The sequence below is a fragment of the Thamnophis elegans genome, chromosome 10, assembly GCF_009769535.1.
Source record: "Thamnophis elegans isolate rThaEle1 chromosome 10, rThaEle1.pri, whole genome shotgun sequence".
In the NCBI taxonomy this organism is placed as follows: Eukaryota; Metazoa; Chordata; class Lepidosauria; order Squamata; family Colubridae; genus Thamnophis; species Thamnophis elegans.
The window spans coordinates 55,715,406-55,737,555 of NC_045550.1; the positions used below are offsets into that span (position 1 = coordinate 55,715,406).

A 22,150-nucleotide genomic window follows, 5' to 3' on the forward strand; every position below is an offset into this window, starting at 1 on the left:
TCGTTTCAGGAGTGTGAAGATCTGTCTGTGAATCTCAGAGACTCTGTGCCCAGTCTTTCCTTACACAGCACCTCATTTGGAAAATATTTATATGGCAGCTTTCCAAGATAGATAAGGTCTGCAGTCATAAATATTCCTTTGAAAGACTGTTTGCCAGGCCTTGCTGAATTCACATTGTTTAATAAAGGGTTTTTTTGTTGAGACCAGGACTCTGCCTCATGCTTTTTGGGGAAGCCTAACAAAAAGTACCTTTGGGTTGTACTGTAACGATTAACAATTAAATGGGCTAACTTGGAGAAAGTGTCCAAAATCTCAGTGAAATTAAGATCTGGCAAATTTTATGAAACATTTCATCACAAACAATAGAACACGAAGTATTTTATGACATAATACAAAACATCACGTCCAATGGATAGGATTTACGTTCCTACCTGGGAAAAGGCCACTATTTTTGGAGTATGGGCCTGCCTAATAATAGTTTTGCTTTCATTTTCTGGATTCGTTTTTACAAAAGAAAACAGGGATTTAAGGGTTGCTATGTAATTATCAGCTTCTGCTCTTTCTTAGAAGGAAAAAGGTACTTGTCAAATTTGATTCCTGGTATTTGTATGGATACAATAAAGCAGCTTTGTTGTGTCTGTGGAAATGAGGAAATGGTTCCCGCTGTCTTTGCTTGAAATCTATTTTGATTTCAGCCTACAACAATGGGAAAGGTATTTACCTGAAATCTCCCATTCAACCATTAACCAGGCCCTACCCTGTTTAGTTTCCAAGCTCAGACAAGTGCTGCCATCTATCTATAAAAGAAATACTCTATTTTTCGGAGTGTAAGAGACACTTTTTCCCCCCTAAAAGAGGTTGAAATGTTGAGTGCGTCTTATACACCGAATGTAGCCTCGCCTACCCCTACCCTTTGGCTTCTGCCTCCCAGTCATTTGCCTCCTTGCAGCAAACAGCCTATTTCAGTTTCAGCTGATTAGCAGCTGTTTGTCAGTAGGATTGACCCCCGACCATCAGCTGTTTCAAGCTGCAGGGATTGCTATTGCCTATTGCAGTCTCCATGCACCTCATTTTTGGCCTCCACATCCCATTTTTGGCCTCTGCGCTTTGGCCCCATTTTCTGCCCATTCCAATCCCCGCTGCCCGGAACGGGTAGAAAATGGGGTGTGCGGAGGCCAAAAACGGGATGCAGAGAAGGCAGCAATAGGCAATGGTAACTCCTGCAGCCTGAAACAGGTGATCATCGGGAGGCCCATCCAACCGAAAATCAGTTGCTTGTGCTAATCAGGCTATGGTGAAGCTGAAACGGGTTGTTTGCTGTTTGCTGCAAGGAGGAAAATTGCTGGGAAGCAGAGGCAGATTTCTTTTTCTTGTTTTTCTCCTCAAAAGCTAGGTGCGTCTTATACGTCAGAGTGTCTTATACTCTGAAAAATACAGTAAACCTATTCATCTAAACAGTAGCCACTTTCCCCAGAAGAAGGCAATGTCTTACTTTGTACAAATAAAGTTCTCCTTGCATTTCTGCTTGAGGTGAGATGAGCTGCAACTCGGGGGTTCCTTGGTACGTCTCTTGCAACGGTATCTAAAGAAATATTGTCTGGATAGAAAGAAATGCCAACATTTTATTTCCTATTAGGAACTCCTTTTAAAATCTATGTTAACCTTTGCTTTATCGTACCAGAAACATCCATGCCACCCACATCTCAGATCATGTCCTATTTCTCAAGGATGTCTAGTACTTTAGGGAACTAGTTAAAATGGAAACCATTGAAGAACTCAATGGGACTGTTCTTTCAGCAGAGGTGACGGCTTGGTCCTCCTTTCCATCTTCCCCCACTACTGTAGCTGAGGTAAAATGTCCACATATTTATTCAGCATCTCCTCAGGATCACTGACTAAAGTTTTGTCCATCACTTACAGGAAGACTAAACTTCAGACCTTCTGCAAATTAAACTGTGCTCTGCCGCTTGACTGTGGCTTCCATAAATGGTATTATCCCCTTATCCACTTACGGATAATGCAGGAAGGACTAGTTTAATTTAATCATTTCCTTAAGACACAGAAGTGCCTCCTAGAGCAGAGTGCCCCACATTCAGCTTCTTTGAATAATCTCAATTACATCATAATCTGTCTTTGAATGAATATCTCATTCATTTCCTAAGTGCAACAAAGCAGCCATTCATGAATCATTAATCATAAACTTTATCAACCTTGTGTTGAAGCAGATGTTCCTTCTTCTGCACGACTCTTGGCCACCATCTGCAATTGCAAATTACAATTACAAATATAATTAATTATCTTTCCCCCCCCTCCTGATCGTAAATCCTAACACTGGATTTATATCCTTTCATAGATAGATAGATAGATAGATAGATAGATAGATAGATAGATAGATAGATAGATAGATAGATAGATAGATAGAGATTTTTTCTGAGGTTTTCGCGGGTGTTAGTATGTAGGTCTTTGGTTGTTCGGGTTTTCTCCCGTGTAAAATTGGAAGTGTCTTGGCGACGTTTCGACGAAGTCTCATTCGTCATCTTCCAATTTTACGCGGGAGAAAACCCAAACAACCAAAGACATACATACATACATACATACACATACATACACACACATATACATATACACATATACATATGCAGATACACGTAATTTTGTGTCACAACCCTGGTATGCCCAAATATGGGAGGAAGCATACTGCTTTCCTTTCTCTGTCTATCGGCTCATCTCAAGAGACCATCCAGACAGAAAGCCATTATTTTTACTGTTGCCTTTTTGTTACATTTGTGTTGCAACTGTGCTGATAAATAAATAAAGGGAGACTAGTATAGATATATTTCAAGCTATTTAGCTCTCATCAGCTAGCCATACCCTTACTGGGATTTGAATCTGAATCTATATCTATCATCTATCATCTATCATCTATCATCTATCTATCTATCTATCTATCTATCTATCTATCTATCTATCTATCTATCTATCTATCTATCTATCTATCTATCTATCTATCTATCTATCTATCTCTGGTTCTTATTTAGGACAGTAACCTTCTGATAAACTGTTGTGGTATGTTGGCCACCAACCCCTCCAACAGCCAAATCAGAGGAGGAGGAGGAGGAGGAGGAGGAGGAGGAGGAGGAGGAGGAGGAAAGTCAGGGTCAGCATCAAGGCACCCTGAGAGCTCCGAGGGGTAAGAGGAAATGGAACTGGCAGAGAAAGAAACAAAGGCGGAGCCTGGCTGTCCGTCAGTCCTCAGATGGAGAATCAAGAGCCCCCAGGTCTGGAGGTGGCTGATGAGGAAGAGGAGGAACAGCTGGGTCCAGTGCCTGACACGCGGATGCGCAGAAGGCAGAGGAGAGGAGAACAGGGGAAATCCGTGGGCCGATCCTTGGTACAGAAGAGCCACTGCTGTTAAGAGAAGCCCCACCCTAGCTCTGGGGATAAAAGGCAGGAGGTGGAGATGAATAGATGTGGCAGACAACTATTTATCTCCCTGCCGGGCAGACTTGTTAGCCTGCAGTGAGAGATAAACTTTTTGCCAGGGCTGTTGGCACTCCTAATAAAGGACTATTTTGAGTTAACTTCAGAGGGTTTTGTCGTGTTTAGGGAGCTGGGTCAGAAATAAGCAAAATCAATGGAGAAGCCAGATTCACTTAACAAGTGTGTTACTACCTTAATAACTGAGGGGATTTATTTAACAAGCGTTGCAAGAAAAATGGGGCAAAACTCATTTAACATCTTTCTTGCTTAGCAAAGAAAGATGTGATAGTTAAAGTTGAAAACTTTTTTTTTAAAAAGGGGGGGGGAGGGGATACCATGCACACAACCTTAACGTTCTCTGGAGAAGCTCATGTCAGCAACAGAAAGAAACACATCACCTTGAACAGTTTTTTCAGATGCCCCTTTCCCTCTCAAAATACCTCCCATGAGCACCAAAGCTTGACAATCTGAAATATTTTTGATTGCATCCGTTTCTCCTTCTATTGGCATTTTAGAATTTTGAGTGCATACCCCAGAAAGTCCAGACATATCCTATTAAAGCTGTTGTGGCCCGCCAGCACAGCTGGCGGCAGACTCAGACAGTAAGAAGGTTGGGGAGGAACATGGACCAGTCCTGGAGTCTGGGGAAGGCTCTGTGTCGGAAGCAGAGAGGGGGCCAGGGCTGTCAGAGAGTTATCAGCTGCCTTTGGAGTCGGAGATAAGTGGGGCAGATGAACAGCTGAAGCCTATTCCCAATGTGCGCATGCAGAGCTGTCAGGAGAAGGGAACAATTAAGGAAAATGGGTCGACTCGGGAGGAAAGGCCCAAGTGGACAATGAATGGCCATTCCCATAGGGAAAGGGCAGCAAAGGGGGAGTGGTGTTTGCAGGAGACAATTAATTTATTAGTGTAAAGATTTGCTTATCTGAGTTCGTGCCTAACAGAGACTCCTTGCCAAGTATTTCATTTGTACAGCGTTGCGCTCGGCCTGGCAACTATCCAAGGACTGATAAGGTCTGTTTTTGCAATTAAACCTTGAAAGGCTGGCTGTGAATGCAAGGAATCCACATTAGCCAAATAAAAACGAGATAAGGAGACTATTTCGTGATTATGTTAAGCCTAGGTCAGAACAAAAGCAAACACTGTAAATCAGAGGTCTTCAAATTTGGCAACTTTAAGACCTGTGGATTTCAACTCCCAGAATTCTGGGAATTGAACTCCACAAGTCTTAAAGTTGCCAAGTTAGGGGGGCCCTGCTGTAAATCTTAGAAAGGAGTAAAATCCATGTCCCCTGATTTCCATTTGGCACAAGACTGATGGGTATTTTTAAAAAAGGATTACCTTTCTAATGAGCCTCGACAGCTGCCATTTGACCTCCCAGCAGGGATCACCATCTTCTTTTTCATTTGGATCCACGTCTTCTAGGAAAAAATGTTCTCTGTTGAAGCAAGCAAAGCTACTCTTTGCGTAGGTGTCTCGGAGCTGTTAGAAAAATGGGGGAAGCCAAGTGTTAATTTAAATGAACTGAACTGTGGAGACAAGAACACATACAGTAGGAATAGTACAGTAACTGAACATCAGCAATGTTTATTTGGATACATTTAGACACCCCCCCAACTTCCATTTTTGTTATCGGTGTTGGGGAATCCCAGCTTACATTTTAAATATATTTCATGATCTTATTCTTTTTATCAGGCCACTGATACCGATAACAGGAAGCTACTATCAACCCAGTTCCATCTGTTCAGTCTAGCACAGAGACTTTTGTTTCCCCTTCTGCAAATTTCAAACGTCAACTATGAGATGCATTCATTCACAATCCTTTCGGTGGGGATTTTAGCAGTTTTATCATTGATCCTCACCGTTGATTTTGCTGAAATCCCCAGGTTGTAAAGCTCTCAGCCATTATTTGATTTTCCAGGCAGGCTGACACATGTCTGGTCAGAAGCAAACCATACGATTTTACATACGGCTTGTCATCACAGGTAAATATGTGAGAACTAACTAGAAAGCTGATTAAATTAAGTAGGTGACCCAGGAGTTTCCATTTGATTTAAAATGTCAATTGCCATTAATTCAAGCTTTGGCCACAGTGGCAAAGATTCAGAGAATTGGAAGTCCGAAACTATAGAACTGCCCTAATAATTCCTTTGAACTATAGTTCCTTTGAACTATGGTGCTGGAGAAGACTCCTGTGAATCCCTTGGACTGCAAGGCAATCAATCTGGTCAGTCCTAGAGGAGATCAACCTTGACTGCTCTTTAGAAAGCCAGATCCTGCAGATGAAACTCAAATACTTTGGACACCTAATGAGAAGGAAGGACTCACTGGAGAAGAGCCTAATGCTGGGAAAGATTGAGGGCAAAAGAAGAAGGGGACGACAGAGAATGAGGTGGCTGGATGGAGTCACCGAAGCAGTAAGCATGAGCTTAAATGGACTCCAGAGGAGCGTAGAGGACAGGAAGGCCTGGAGGAACGTTGTCCATGGGGTCGCGATGGGTCGAACACGACTGCGCAACTAACAACCATTCCCGCTGGAAGATATTTCCTTCAGATTGCAGTCTTTGTGTATTGATGCTTTTAGGGGCTTTCCCATAATAGTGTCAAATCTATCTGAAAAATAATTGACAAAATATATACATTTTTTTATTTACGTAACTTTATTAATCCACCTTAAGATACAAAAGAAGCAAAAGAAAATCAGAAAAGAAAGAAAATGGGGTATTATAAGATACAGCAGAATGGGAACCTCCCTCCTAAAAGGTCTTCAGAAATGAAAAGCAAATTTATTCGTAGGACACAATCATTATAATGCAACTGAACAAAAACAGTGTGGTCCAAAACAAGGAATCCAATGAAAAACAAAAACAAGTTGAACAAAACAAGGAAGTCTTCATTCCATCTGCCATTTTCCTCCCTCACAACCATCTCAGAATGACAAATGAGTTTCACAGAAGATTAGCCATCTTTATAAACAGTTACTGGACCACAAAATTCTCTCTTGCAAGACAGCAACATCAATCTCCCATGGATTTCTACAAGATGAGCCTTTGAAATATCTTGATATGCAGTTTGATCACGAAGTCCAAGCCTCAAACCCATCAAACTGTCTTCATGGACAAATTATTGAATTTATGAGGAAATTTAGACCTTCTCGGTCAAAGGAGGACAGCTGGTAAGCTGTGTATGGCTCTTGCAATAACCTTCTGCAGATCTAGTTCAGTTTCTTGTTGAACTTGGTATGGTAGATTTTCTTCTGAAATTGACTGGGAAAATGCTACTTTAAGAACTGCACCATTTAAGGTGAGAGTAGGCTAAAAATCTGTTTTTCTCCCTTGCCTATTTTTTCCATCCTGATCCTGCCTACTATTTAGTGGCATGTTAAACATTTTGAGTTTGCAACAGCTGTCCCAAAATTACTGGATGCACTGTGCCCATTTTGGAAAATATTCTAAATTCCAAATAGATCCCCTTGCAGAACAGAAGTATTGAAATACTACTAATAAGCTCAGAGCAGTATGTCTTCATCTCAAGACAACTGTTTGAAACTTAAAATGTTTTGCACACTTTTTTTCTTTTAGTGCAGAACTGGCAGACCATTTAAATTTTAGCTCTTGATCTTAGTTGTATGTTTAAATCTAAAAGGGAAATCAAAGGAAAAAAATACATTAAGGGCTACTGTGATAATCATGCAATCATGACAAGTATTCTACCGTATATGATTTGGCCTCCTGCACTAAGCAAAAGACAGAATTTATGACATGCAGACTTTTGAGACTTGAATATCCCAAAATTCCATTTTCTGAGTTCTGTTTGAGATTCACGCAGAAGAAAAAAAATCCAACACAAATGTTTTTCAATTGTGATTTTTTGATTGGGCCTAATGAAGGTCCCAAAGTTATTTCAACCTGATAAGCTACTCTTTTGTTTCAAGACCAATCCAGGAAGAACTCAAAATGTTTATCTAGAACTGGACTTTATCTCTGCTTTAAAAGCCCACTAATGTTATTCTTTATTTGTAAATGCACTACTCACCTTCCACTGGAACTTATTATTTACAGAAATTGTTCCTGCTTCAATGCAAACTATTTGAATTTCATATCTCACTGAGTCCCTTGGACTGCAAGGCAATCAAAAGGGTCAGTCCTAGAGGAAATCAACCCTGACTGCTCTTTAGAAGGCCAGATCCTGAAGATGAAACTCAAATACTTTGGCCACCTAATGAGAAAGAAGGATTCACTGGAGATGAGCCTAAAGATTGAGGGCAAAAGAAGAATGGGATGACAGAGAATGAGGTGGCTGGCTGGAGTCACTGAAGCAGTAGGGGTGAACTTAAATGGACTCCAGAGGATGGTACAGGAAGGCCTGGAAGAACGTTGTCCATGGGGTCACAATGGGTCGGACATGACTTTGCAACTAACAACAACAAGCTCACAGAGAGTGAGAGGGAGTGTAGCTGGACCCTAGCATGGGCTTTTAGAGCACAGCCTTTCTACAGATGCTACTATGAGGAATATGATAATGACCTATTAATGTTTTGGGGTGTTACCAGCAGAAAATATTTATAAACTGCTAAGTTAGATTACTTCGTTCAGGAAATTCAAATAAGCAAAACAGCCAAGTTATTATAAAAAAAATAAGTGAAAACTTTATTCATCAAAGTTACAAGGAGAAAAAAACAACAACTATTTGTAACAACCCATTTATGTCTTCTACCCAAAACTGTAAAGAAAATCATGGATATTCATAGAGAACCTTGAAAATACTGGATAATGGAAGTTTGCCCAGCTTTTGAAGGAAGCTAAAGTTGCTTGTAGATCTTCAGTTCAACTTCACGGTGGCTTTCCATCTGCTGTTCTGTTTTCATCTGGTGACTAATCTGTATAAAACAGATTTGACAGTATGTTTAGTTTGGTATTTATTTGCCTACTCTACTAATTCCCCTCTTGTTATCCTCCCAAGATCAATTCTAAAACATTCCTCAAAACTGATGCCCTAAAATACAACGGTAATTGATTACACGTTCTTCCTTTTTTGCTACTTAAAAGGGAGAACATTTGTAAATTCTTCACATGGAAACTCTGCCTCCATCTTTACCCTAAATTAGCTTTTTCTTGTCCCAACCAACCTCATGTAATTCATCCTCACACATGTACATACCTATGCATAAATCAATGAAAGGTGTCATCTTTGCTTCATCGACAGGGTTCACGTTTTTTCCATGGTTCCCCAGTAACATTCTATAATTATCCATAACTTTCATTCTCCTGCTGTTTCCATCGTTCCATCTCTATTTTCATTTTATCGCTCGGAGTATTTTAATGCAATCCAAATCTGTGCTTTATAGGTTATTCAGAAACAGAGTTACAGTGGCCATCAATGACAGAAAAAAAATTCCTCGTTCATAACTCACAAAGTGATAAGTGTACATGGTCCATGATGCTCCACTCACTGCCATATGATCAAGCTTCAAATACAAGGGTAAAAAATCTTTACGGGTAGTCCTCGAGGTAAGACCACAATTAAAGTGACATTTCTGGTGCTAAGAGACAGTTGTTAAGTGAATTTTGCTCCGTTTTAATGCCTTTCTTTCCGCATTTGTTAAGTGAATCACTACAGTTGTTAAAATAGTTACAAGGCTTTTAAGTGACTCTCGTGTCCCCACTGACTTTGCCTGTCAGAAGGCGTTCTGATCTAGGCTGCCCAAGAGCATGAAGCACCCTCCTTGTCCCGACAAAAAACCCTTTTATTAATTTATTGTGAATTCTGCTCATTCACATCTAGCAAAGTCTTAAGGGAGGATTTACAGTCACGGACCTTATCTGGCTAGGAGAGCTGACAGGCCAATATCAGCAAAACTTGGCAAGGAGTCTCAGAGAGTCACACACCAATTAAGCGAACTAATTGTCTCCTGCAAACTCCACTCCCCTTTCGCTCCTCTTTGATTTCCTCTGGGAGGGGTCATTCATCGTCTGGCCTTATTCCCAAGTCGACCCCTGTTCTTTAGCTGTTCTCTTCATTTGGCAACTCTGCGCATGCGCAGATTGGGAACAGGCTCCAGCTGTTTGCTTGCCTCACTGATGTCTGACTCTGAAGGCAGCTAACAGACATACAGCTCTGGCCCCCTCTCTGCCTCCGACACAGACTCCAGGACTGGCCCCTGTTCTTCCTCAACCTCCTCGCTGTCCAAATCTGCCGCCAGCTCTGCTGGACGCTGGTGGACCACAACAGAAGGTGATTACCTGACTCTAGGACAGCAACCATTATAAATATGAATTAATTGCCAAGCATCTGAATTTGGATCACGTGATCATGGGGATGTTGCAATGGTCGTAAGTGTGAAAAATGGGCCCAAGTCATTTTTTTTTTCATGCTTTCGAAAAGTCAGTAAAAGAATTGTTTTAAGTCAAGGACTATCTGTACAACGAAATCACCACGAAACAAGATGGCACAAATGGCTTTTCTGAACAGTGTCAAACGTTTCTTGGATGTGTAATGAAACCTCTTCAAGATAGATAATTAGGTACGAAGTGTTCAGAGGATAATCTATAAAATCAAAAAAACCCATCAAATTTCCTCTCAAAGTTGACCAAGATTGAGTCTTCCTTTCTGAGCCACAAATAGCAGACAAAAACCACTTCTCACCTAAATTCATCCCTTACTGTCACTTCAAGGCAGACTGAAAAAGGAAACTCTACTTTTGAGTAGAATAACTTGAGGGAGAAAATATGACTCTACAAAATGAGAGGAACAGATGTTGGTTTGCTTTCAACTTTAGTCCTGAAAGCACTTCTTCGTGCAACATTTTGAATGCCCTCCACTCAAGTGAAGAGCCCCTAGAAAATACAAGAAAAGCAAAAGAACAAAATCATTGCTTCAATATCTTTCTTCATATTTTCTTCCATTAGGCTGTTAAATAAATTCCAAGCTCCAAATCATTGCTATAATCAAATTCAATAATAAATCATTGCTATAGTCAAATTCAACAATAACAAAAGTCTACACGGTAATCTTAGGTATCTAATCTTTCCTCCTCAATATTTGATCTCAATAACTGGATATCAAATATTTTAAATTTAGTTTTACGTACTCTTAATATTACTGCCCGATGTCACTTCAGGGCTTCCAGAACTTCCATTGCCTTTTCACAACTGGGAAATGGAAGTGACTGATGAAGGGAAAGGAAGTGAGAGGGGAGGATGAAGATGGAGACAGAAGTAGGAAATTCCAGGTCCTGATGATCCTCACATTCCCCAGATCTTAAGTATATTTTGGAAGACTCCCAATTCTAATCAGCTATGCTTTTCTCAAATACCATATTTTTCGGAGTATAAGACGCACCCTTTTCCCAAAAAAAAAAAAAAAAAAAAAAAAAGAGGCTGAAAATCTGGGTGCGTCTTATACACTGAGTATAGCATTTTTTGCCTCCTGAAACCCCGCCCCCTTCAAAAATGGTCGTGCATAGCCTTTAGACTTCCAGAATCCTTGCGGGGCTGGGGAAGGCAAAAATGAGTGAAAAACGGGCTGTTTATTGCTCAATTCCCCCCCCCCTCATTTCCCAGGACCAGTCTATAAGCCTCCTAAAGGCTATTCATGCCCTCCCTTTTTTTTTTTTTGAAAAAAAAAAACAGGCCATTTTTTGCAAAAAACGGGCCATTTTTCATAAAAAACGGGCCATTTTGGGGAGCTCTGCAGAGTGCAAAAACCTTTTTTTTAAATTGCCTCTTCAAAATCTTGGTGCATCTTATACTCCAGTGCGTCTTATACTCCAAAAATATGGTACCTCCACAAGGTTAATGTCCAGGTTGGAGTTATCAGCAGAGACCTGTCAAAACCTATAATATTAGATGGGGACATTCATAACAGCCCACGGACTTATATTTGGTCTTTATCATTGGCTCCCTGGCCTTCTCCCTAGGGAGGAGAAGCAGAAGACGCCAGTCTCTTTGTTGAATGACTTTCTGTCTGAGAAGCAAGAAGGTGGGAAGTAAGATAAAAGGAAGCCAAGCAGGTAGCAACAGGATTGGGCCCGTGAATGTATCCGGCTTGAGGGCCTTCAAAAGCTGACAGCAGAAGTAGTCACTGCTGACTTGCCTGCTTCAGATTTCTGTTTCGGCTTGTCCTGGTTTAAGGTGCAATCTTCCCTCACTGTCAGTTGCCAGAATTCCCATTCAACCTTGGGTGTATCGGATGCATGCCTTTTTGTTATAACTACTGCCAGATCCAAATATTTGCTAGGTCTGACTTTGATCTAAAAATTAGAAGGGAATATTTTCCTGGCTCTAGTTTGGCAATTGGAGAAACCATTTATGATCATGCTTTATACAGATGGCCTAAAAAAAAACACAGAATGAAGAGCAGCCAAAGAATTCATGAATTAGAGAAGCTTTCCCTTTAGAAGAAAGACTATAGAAAGTGGATTGTGCAGCTTAGTCTTCCAGTAGACTTAAAGAGTAGACCAGGGAGACTCCAGTAGACTTGGGAGGCTCCATGGCAGTGTATAAATTAAGCATGAAGTAAAAGAGGAAGATTAAAAGTTCTCCCTCTCTGTCACCATACTTCTCTCAAATAGCTAGTCTTTAAGGAGCTGGAGTAGGCGTGAGTAAACCTGTTCAGACTGAGTCTTCCCAAGAGCATGAAACAAACTCCTTGTCCCGGCAAAAAACCCTTTTAATAATTTGCTGTGAATTCTGCTCATTCAGAGTCAGCAAAGTCTTTCAAAGGAGGATTTACAGTCACAGACCTTATCTGGCTGGGAGAGCTGACAGGCCAATATCTGCAGAATTTGGCAAGGAGTCTCTGAGAGTCACGAACAAATTAATTGTCTCCTGCAAACTCCACTTCTCTTTCGCTCCTCTTTTATTTCCTCTGAGAGGGGCCATTCATCGTCTGATCTTACTCCCAAGTCGACCCCTGTTCTTTAGTTGTTCCCGCTCTGTGCATGCGCACACTGGGAACAGGCTCCAGTTGTTCCTCACTGAGGTCTGACTCTGAAGGCAGCTGATAGCTGGCATATGGCTCTGGCCCCCTCTCTGTCTCCAACATAGAGCCCTCATCAGAGCCTTCCCCAGACTCCAGGACTGGCCCATGTTCCTCTCCAACCTCCTCTGCTGGTCGCTGGCAGGCCACAACAAAACCCAGGTTCTGCTCCATCTTCATCCATGAAATCTTACTATGGGTAATTTTGGACCAGTCCCACTCAATCGAATCGACCCACATTGTTGATGTGTGAAGGGAAAAAGAGGAGGAGAAAGTATTATGTGCACCATTCAGTGCTCCTGAATGAAAAGCAAAGTATAAATTAAATAAATAACCAACCAACCAACCAACCAGAGAACTGCTGCCTTCCTATCTCTAAGCTTCTTAGATATATCCCCATTGTCCCCATATGATGCAGAAAGCTGAAGTGGATCCAAGCCTCATCTAGCAAAGTGTAAATCACAAACATCTAGCAGATGTTTCTAATTTACATATGGTGATTTCCTAATATTCTTTTGGCCTGATCACTTCCCTGTTGCAGTGCTGCCGTTTTTCAGGCCTTTGTTTTGATCCCATGGTAATAGGGCCACCTTGAAAATACACAGACCTATTTATCCCGTGAAGAATGGGCAGCTGCTTCAGACAACTGTGTAAGAGAAATAAATTATACAAGGTTATATACACTACCTACGTTTCTGTTGGCAGAACAGCTCTTATGCAAAAGGAGGAAGTTGTCATTGGAATCAGAAACTGAAGATGACAATTGTGTGCGTGTCTATTTGTTTCATCATCCTGGTTTTTTTTTTTCTAACATCAGGCAGGCAAAAACCCTTGTGAGAAACTCTTTTTACCTTTATTGGAAACCATCAGCCCTGAAGATAGGAAAAAGCCTATCTAGCAGAAAAAGGCCCAAATGTAAATAAACAGAAGAATAAATTGATAGGCCAGCCTGCAGGAACCATCACCCAAGGTTACGACTTCAATCTTTCAAGATTGCAATACCCATCACCCTCTGACAGCCCAGGAAATGCAATTCTTCACATCTGGTGTAGATTCTTCCCCATTCACTTATTTATTTAACTCGGCATACAAACTGCTGGCTACCAAAAAGGTTAAGCCGTTTGCAATGAAATCTAAAACCCAAACGTTAGTAACAGATGGAATAACAAGACACAAACACAAGTAGAAAGGGTACAGTTTGTAATTTAAAAAATAACAACAGTGGAAATTAGGGGTGCAAAGAATGCGTTTAAGGAACTTTTTCCTGACACCCATGAATTCTGCAGTTTCTTCTTCAGCTAGTCCAGAGAAGCAGGCAACCACAGGAAGACACGGTTCCAAGTGACTGACAGATGAATTTGTGGAAATTGTGGGAACCTATCTCCCCCATTGGCTCAGTAAGCTTGGAAATTCAAAGGGAAAGTATTCTCATAAGACCGTGATGGTGAAGCTGTGGTACCTAGAGCCCTATCTGTGGGCATGCGAGCCGCTGCCCCAGCTCCACTGTGCATGCGCGCGTGCCTCTCAGCAGCCAGCTGGTTTTGGGGTCTCTGTCACGCATGCAGGCGGGGGGGCATGCCCGGGTTGCAAATGGGGGTGGTGTCATCTGCATACCTAGGGTGGGGTGCACGTGGGGGTGTGTGTGTCACACATGCATGTGTGAAGGGCATGGGTGTGTGTGTCGTGTGTGAATTGCATTATGGGGATGTTTCGACACTGAGTGTCGAAAAGGTTAGGCATCACTGTCATAAGAGGTAAGGGAAGACACCTACAGTGGGTTTTTCCCCCCATAAAGATTAACTGGACTGAAGTATCATTTCTAGACTGAAAGTTAGGCTGCTGTTTTTTGGTGGGTATTTCCAGGGCTATTTTTATTTTGCAAAAGACAAAACTTGTCATTAGCTGAAAGGCTCTATGTGGGAGGCAGGATCCTATGATAGCTCATCCTTTCTGTTTATCTTCTGTGGTCTCACTGTCTGAACTGGCCATATACATAGAAAAAAAACATCTGGGGGAGATCTATATAAAGTCGCATTATCGAAATGTTTTCACTATAAATGAAGATAGACAACAATTCTAGCAATTAACAAGTAGATGGAAAGGGGGAGGGGTGGAGAAAGCACAGGGCAAGAGAGTCACAGGAACTAGATCAAATACTACTCTTACCAAAGATATATCCTCCATAAAGGTGAAATGTCTTTTTTTTATTTACTTATAACCAAGGCTTCTTGTTTCGTAAACAAGAGAGCATAGGAGAGCTTAAGTAAGGTATTGTCTAGCCATAAAACTATACCCATGTAGGGAGCAAATAACCAGAAGCATTGGCTGAATGCAAATCATAAAAGAGTTGAAGAATTCCATTTTAATGTGCATGCCAATTAGTGTACATTTAAAGTAACAATGAAGTAATGCCAAATCTAATTTTATTATTGCTATCTATATACAGGTAGTCCTCAATTTACAACAGTTCATTCAGTGACTGTTCAAAGTTACAACTAATTGAACAAAGTGATCATTTTTCAGTTACAATCTTTGTAGCATCCCCATGATCATGTGATAAAAATTCATATGCTTTGGCAACTTTGGTTCATATTTATGACCATTGCTGTGTCCCAAGGTCATGCGATCACCTTTTGCAAAGTCAATGGGGAAGCCAAGTCAATAAGGAAGCCAGTTTTACCTAGCAAACAAGTTACTAACTTAACTGCAGTGATTCACTTAACAACTGTGGCAAGAAAGGTCGTAAAATGGGGCAAAAACTCACTTAACAAAGGTTTCACTGAACTACAGAAATTTTGGGCTCAATCCTTTGGATCCTAAGTTGAGGACTACAATCCAGTCAACTAATAGTCAAAGTTAAATTGGCGCTAGATAATGGAATTGGGGGAGGTAGATTTGGGTTTCTTGTGGCAATGCAATGATTCCAAACTGATGAGACATTTAACCTCTCCTTCTAGTAACTCAGTTTTCTTTTCTCCTACAACTCACAGATCAAAAATTATTTTAATCCATACACATATATGTGTGCCCTGGTTTAGTTTAAGATTCAAATCAAAAATGGCATTCAGGTAGAAGTGACAGAGAGTAATTCCATGTGCCTGATTTAAGAATAAACTAGAGGGAGTTCCTGAAACAAAATTGTGTCTAGAATTGCAGGTGACGTTCTCTCATCCCATTTGCAGAATGTCAGATTCAAAATCTGAAAATGAATCGTCATAGGCCAGTCCTCAAAGGTGAGCATCCAATGAGGAACCTTTCAGTGGTCAAGCTTCACCTCTTAAAAAGTAGAATATGCAGGAATTTTCACAATACTCTGGAAACTGTCATGTCTGGCAATGCATATTTGTCTAGAGTAGTTCCATGGCAAAATAGGCAGCAAATGAATTTAACAATAACAACAACAACAACAAGACAGGCACCTGCCACATAACACCTCAGACCTAACAATTGTCATTAAGAAAGACAAAAAAAGTCTGGATAGTGGAAGTGGCAGTGCCTGGAGACAGCAGAATAAAAGAGAAAGAACTGGAGAAGACAACAAAATACAAAGACATACGTATAGAAATAGAACGATTGTGGCAAAGGCAAGCAAGGATAGTACTAATAGCAATGGCACCTTGGTGCAATCCCAAAGCAACTGGAGCACTTGAACACCATTGGCATTGACAAATTCGCCATCGGTCAACTGCAGAAGGCACCTTTACTTGGAACAGCTTTCATCCTGCAACAATATCCGTAACACCATCAAACATCCAGATCTGCTTATCCCAGTTCCCAGGAGTAGGTAGACAAAAATGCCAAACCCAGCCTGAACATCTGGCTGATTGTAGGATGGGCAATAATAACAGCAATAGTACTTAGACTTATATTCTGCTTCACAGTGCTTTACAGCCCTCTCTGAACTGTTTACAGAGTCAGCATATTGCCCCCAACAATCTGGCTCCTCATTTTATCGACTTAAGAAGGATGGAAGGCTTAGTCAATCTTGAGCGGCGAGATTCAAACTGCTAAACTACCCACAGAAGTAGCCTGCAGTACTGCATTCTAACCATTGTGCCACCATAGCTCCTAGTTATATATAACTCCTATATAGTAGTTACATATATACTATTATTTAATACTTCCTCCTTGAACATTTTTCTTCTTCTCTCTTAAGAAATATTGGGTACTACGGCACTCACAAAGTTCCCCAGAAACTGCATTTTGGGAAGTAGTAGAAGTTAGTCACACAGCATAATTAAATCATTGCAAATGTAATCTAGCTGAGTTTTCGCTTCTGCCTAGACAATTCAGCAATTGTTATTTAGAGAAATAGTTGTCAAGAAAGGAAAACGGGGAGATCAGGAGAGTCAACTGTGTGATGAAGGGATATGTAGGCTTCAGGACAAACTTAACTTTAACTTCCACCTCTCGGAACGGCAACGATTCAGTTAAATTCCACCTCCCACTGTGGCCACGGGGAGAGGTTATGAAAATCCCAGTCTAACATCTGGAGGAACACAAATAATAGAACTGGCATGTCTGAAGAATTTTTTAGAAACAGCGCAATAGATTCCCTGGTTCTTGCTCAATTATTTTAATAATGTAAGGATTGTTCCTATTTTTTTTTCTTATTGATTTCATATTTAATTTAAAATACCCTATTTTCTAATCCCTTCTAAGTGGGTAGTGAAAATTGTTAAAAACAGAACAACCACAGGAAGTTTTAACTTCCCATCCCACCCTCCCAGGCTGCAAGAGCGGTGCTGGCGCAGTGGTTCGAGTGCATTACTGCAGGCTACGTCTGCTGACTGCTAGCTGCAGTTCAGCAGTTCAAATCCCATCAGGCTCAAGGTTGACTCAGCCTACCATCCTTCGGAGGTGGGTAAAATGAGAACCCAAATTGTTGGGCGCAATATGCTGACTCTGTAAACCGCTTAGAGATGGCTGTAAAAGCACTATGAAGCAGTATAGAAGTCTAAGTGCTAAAAGAAACAGGGAGGTTGACCTAGGGTTGGTCTAGAAGACCTCCAAGGTCCCTTCCTGTTCTGTTCGATTGAATCTTCTGATTGTTTGAAACAAGAGTACTATGAAGGAACGTCCCATTTCACTACTGGATGCACTTTAAAATTGTTCTCTTTCCAAAACATTACATCCTGAAAAATGTATCTTTTAAAGAAAAATTACAACCAAAGCTACGATAATTCCCAGCTGCCTCCAGTGCAGTGACAGATGGATCAATTAGGTTCAGACAATAATGGCTTTCATTCAACAAACTTGTTTTCGCTGGAAAATGTATGAAGATAAGCAGAAGTGGACTTTCATACAGCCTCTTAAATGAGAGCACAACCCTTTATTTGGCTGATATGGGATAAAAAATGCAGGAACCAAAGCAAATAATCAAGGCTCATCCATTATGCAAATGCATGCCTGTGTCATGTTCTCCTCTTTTTTTAAAAGGTATAAATATCAGTGCTTGTTTTCTGCGTGTGTCTGTGTATGTTACTATGAGAGAAGGCAAACCCTAACAGTATATACTGAATAATAAACACCAAAGGGAGCCTGGGTTATTTGCTTTGGGTCTTGTTTTTCTTTAATTCCACATCAATCAAATAAAGGGAGGTGTTACCTGTATTTCATTCATAGAGAGAACTATGGAAAGAGACCACAAACTTGATTGAAGTAATAATCCTTTTTTTTCCCTTCTGAAAGTCAATCTTCTTGTTCCTCCCCACCCAGATCTAGTTTTACAGCTCTCCCGCATAACAAGCTTTTCATTACACTCTACATCAATTCATGCAAACGAACAATAAGTAACTTGAGCCTATATTGTTAACCACACATCTAAGTTGTCAAACACATCCTGGAATTCACCAGATCAATTTCTATTACCAAGCAGAAAAGCTGCATCGACAGTATTCGTGCTGCAAGACCCTGCATGTTGCAGCCGTCTTTCAGATTCGACTGAAGTTAAACTGCAAGCAAACGTAATTTACCACATTTTAGCCTCCAGCGTTGGGCAAGTGCAGGCTACATTGGTTAGCCTCTGAACTAGTGAAAATCCTGGATCTTGGGTTATTTCAGTAACCTCTGGTTCCGTTAAGCAGGAATAAAAGTGCTGCGTTTGCACCCAACCTCTCTGCCTCTGGCAAAGTCTCAAAACAATCTTTCAAATCATAACAGGAATTTGGACAGGGAGCAGTCCACTTCAGAGCATTTGGCTTCAGCAGAGTAATAACCCTGCAGTGTTTAGAAAGCAAAGGCTAAAGAAAGACCAAAGGTTAGGCAGGTTGTCCAGTGTTGAAAAGTGTACATAAGGCAAAAACAAGGAATACCTGTTTTGATCCCTGGAGGAATAAGGTGTACGCACCTTTTGTTCATAAGGGTACTACTTCTCTCCAAACAAGAAATGCATCATTCTTGTGTTGGCCACCAAGGTAACAAGCATCACACAATACCTTGAATTTCTTCCTAGTGTCTTGGAGCCAAATATATATTGCAGTTTTATTTAATCTGCTCAGTGACTCAGGTAAGTAGGTAGATAGATAGTTGTGATCTACTAGAAGTTTGTGGTCGAGACAGATGGGATAATTTGGCAACATTGGGTGATTAATGTGCTAGTTTTACCTGGGTTTGAAAGAGTCAGCTTTCTTCTTTTTAAAAGGCATTATGTAAAACTGGTTTTTAGCAGGATAAAAGTGCCATTTCCTGCTCCCAATTCTTCAGCATTTGTGACTGCAATGGCCCCTGAATGCCAAGAAGAAAAAAAGGGGGGCTGAGGCTTCAAGCTGCATCCCCCCTCCCCATTTGCTCCTCAGTGGGCTGAAATAAGAGATCCCTCTATTTTTTTTTAATCTCAGCACTGATAGGTGATTCTACCCACCGGGTGTGGGCAAAATGCCCTTTATACTTGAGCATCCAGAGTACCACGTTCTCCTGCCTTCTTCCACAAGCCAGGATCAAGAAAAACAAAAGCAATGTGTGAATCCAGCCTATGGTTTAGAAAACCACTGAGAAAAGCATGGAAGTAGGCAGGATGGGCAACTCCCTTGCTCTTCCTGCTCAGCTGGTTTCAGGAAATGTGTTTGAATTGTGGGAATGTGTGAAAGGAAAAAGTCAAATGCAACCTTAGCCCTCTTCCCCTTGCCTAAACAACAGAATTGGCTTGCATGCAAGGCTGTTATTCATCTGTATTGTTCTTCTGGAAATAGTCCCACAAGAGTTAAATAGCAAATTTTTAAACCATTTTTTTTCCTTTTAAACTTTTCCATGCAGTAATATTAATATATATATAAAAAAGCTCACTTTCTGCTTAGGTTAGTGATTTTTTTTTATTTTTCAAAGTGGAGAAGTGAAACACTCAACATTCCCCCATAGAAACCCAGAATTATGCAAGATAATTTAGTCCAGCAATAAGACATGTGCAATACAACACATTTTGAAAGCACAAGTTGAGTGAATGTTGCAAGACGAGACTGGAACTGCTTCAGGGAAATTCAATTAAGACCGGTTGGTACGAAGAAATTAACTGTATTCTGCCTACTGCAGAAATAGAAATCTTATCTCGTTGGAATGCCCAATGGGTAGATATCATTCTCCCAGCTTTTGTTTCTTGTTTTTGAAAAGAAAACCCACTAAGAAAACAAACCAAAGCCACAGAGATTGCTGACTAGGCACCATACCAGCATTTTTTCAAACTTGTTTCTCAAAACTTTCCCAACACGCTTGCTGGGGAATTCTGGGAGTTGGGGGTAGCCAAGTGTAGGGAACGCAACCCAGCCCAACACAAACTCAAACGGGTCTGGTAAAGGGTTCAAATCTCACAACAGAGGGTAATAATGTATGGCAGAAAACCCCGGAAGGCTCTCAGACAAAGGGAGCCCGCTTTTAAAACGGAGGTAAACAAAGGCCGATCGTTTTGCAACCTTTGGTGAAGTTTTTCACCCTCTCACGGGTTGGGGGGGAAGAAATAGCTCCCTGTTCTTGTTTTAAACATGAATAGTTCTGAATTACATTTTTAAGCCGTTCTTTAATGCACGATTAATTTAAACACAGGCTAGGAGGCAGCAGGCGCGGTATATTTATTTGGAGTATAGGACTTGCAGGCGCTGCACGTCTCTTTGCAAGTAAGTACAGTAAACCCCAGACAGCAAACCTTTCTTGGTTAGCTCAGTCCCGCTAAAACCAAGACCATCTCCCGCCATTAACTTGTCTCCCCCTTCCTCTACAAAAAAAGAGCAACCTACAAAGGATTTCCGCCTGCTTGCACCGCAGCCATGAACGTTTCTTGCCAATTTAATCCCCCTGGGTTTTTATGGGGCTTACTGTAGGGTAAGCAAGCTTGATCATTTTGGATAAGGAATGAAAGGGGCGATTGGCGGATTCAGTGGGCCCCGAAGCAATTTTTGTATTTGGCTAAAACAAAAGCACCGGGGGATTGGGGAGGGAGGGAGAGAGCGGCTAATCGGTGGGGCAAATAGGCCTCATTGGAGAGAAGAGCCAGAAAGTTGGAGAACTCGGGATAAGAAAAAGTAGCCAAGAATTTTTTTTTAAAAAAAGTATTCGCGATGCATTTCAGCGAGTGATCCTTAGCAACGCGGGCTTTGTTTGAGTAGCCGATCCGGGCCAGGTTGGCCAAGGGGCCTAAATTGCAAAGGGACAGATGGGTGGGTGGGTGGGTGGGTGAAGAGATCGGGGCCGTGCGTTTTACAGCAAATCCGATGGGAGTTGCAAAGGACGTGTTGCAAATCCGACGGAGTTGCAAACGTAAAATGGGAAGGGGGGGACGGGGATTGAAGAATCCCCCCCTTTTTTTTTGCAAGAAGTAAAACCTCCCCTTCTCTCTCCCACCTCGCCCCGCCAGACGAAACCCACGAACGTCGCACCGACCTGTTGCAGCTCGTTGGTGAAATAAAGGAAAGTGATCGCCACGCAGATGGATTGCAAGAGCACGGCGAAAATCAGGATGAGCCCGCAGGTCTGGCCCGTGCTGGGCCCGCCTGATGCCACCATGGTGGTCGCTGGCGGATGCACACACACAAAAAATGGGGGGTTTCGCACAAGCGGACGAGCGGTGGGAGATTCTGTCCTTGTCTGGAGAGAGGCCTGCCGGACTCGGATTGGGGTGGTTAAGGTGGAGCCACGTCCGGCCTCTTTCAAAGCCCGCTTTGCTCCTCCCCCTTTTCTCTTTTTCAAGAGTTGCTTTGGCAGTTTTGGGAAGTTTCTGGGAAGTTGGAAAAAGATCCCGGGATGCAGAGAAAGAGAAAGAGAAAGAAGGGGAAAAAAGGAAAGAAAGAAAGAGAAAGAAAAAAGGGCCGGCAAGCAGGGAGGAGGGAAGGAAGGAAGAGCAAGCAGAGAGGAAGGAAGGAAGGAATGGGGAGAGAGAGAGAGAGAAAGGAAAGGAAGGAAAAAAGAAAGAAAGACAAAAAAAAGGCGGGCAAGCAGGGAGGAGGGAGGGAAGGAAGAGCAAGCAGGGAGGGAGGGAAGAAGGGAGAGAGAAAAAAGAAAGGAAAGAAAGAAAAAGAAGGGAAGAAAGAAAGAGAAAAAAGAATGCTGGGCAAGCAGAGTGGAGGGAAAGAAGGAAGAGCAAACGGAGGGAGGGAGGGAGAGAAAAAGAGGAAAGAAAGAAAAAGAACGGAAGAAAGAAAGAAAAAAAATTATGGTGGGCAAGCAGGTTGGAGGGAAAGAAGGAAGAGCAAGCAGGGAGGAAGAA

At 41.6% G+C, this 22,150-nt stretch overlaps 1 protein-coding gene across 2 annotated transcripts in view; it reads right to left on the minus strand.

The window, feature by feature from the left end:
* Positions 1-21,586, minus strand: part of TNFSF10 (TNF superfamily member 10) — a 28,155-nt gene extending 6,569 nt beyond the window's left edge. For both annotated transcript variants that reach the window (XR_004256067.1, XM_032225372.1), the window contains exons 1-4: positions 21,328-21,586; positions 4,822-4,962; positions 2,211-2,259; positions 1,493-1,597 (exon numbers count right to left, since the gene is read on the minus strand). Coding sequence is in view for 1 of the 2 variants with exons in the window: in XM_032225372.1 (XP_032081263.1) it covers positions 1,493-1,597; positions 2,211-2,259; positions 4,822-4,962; positions 21,328-21,450 (418 nt within the window). In the remaining variant the exon portion in view is untranslated. The remainder of the gene's footprint in view (positions 1-1,492; positions 1,598-2,210; positions 2,260-4,821; positions 4,963-21,327) is intronic.
* Between the last annotated feature and the right edge of the window lie 564 nt (positions 21,587-22,150).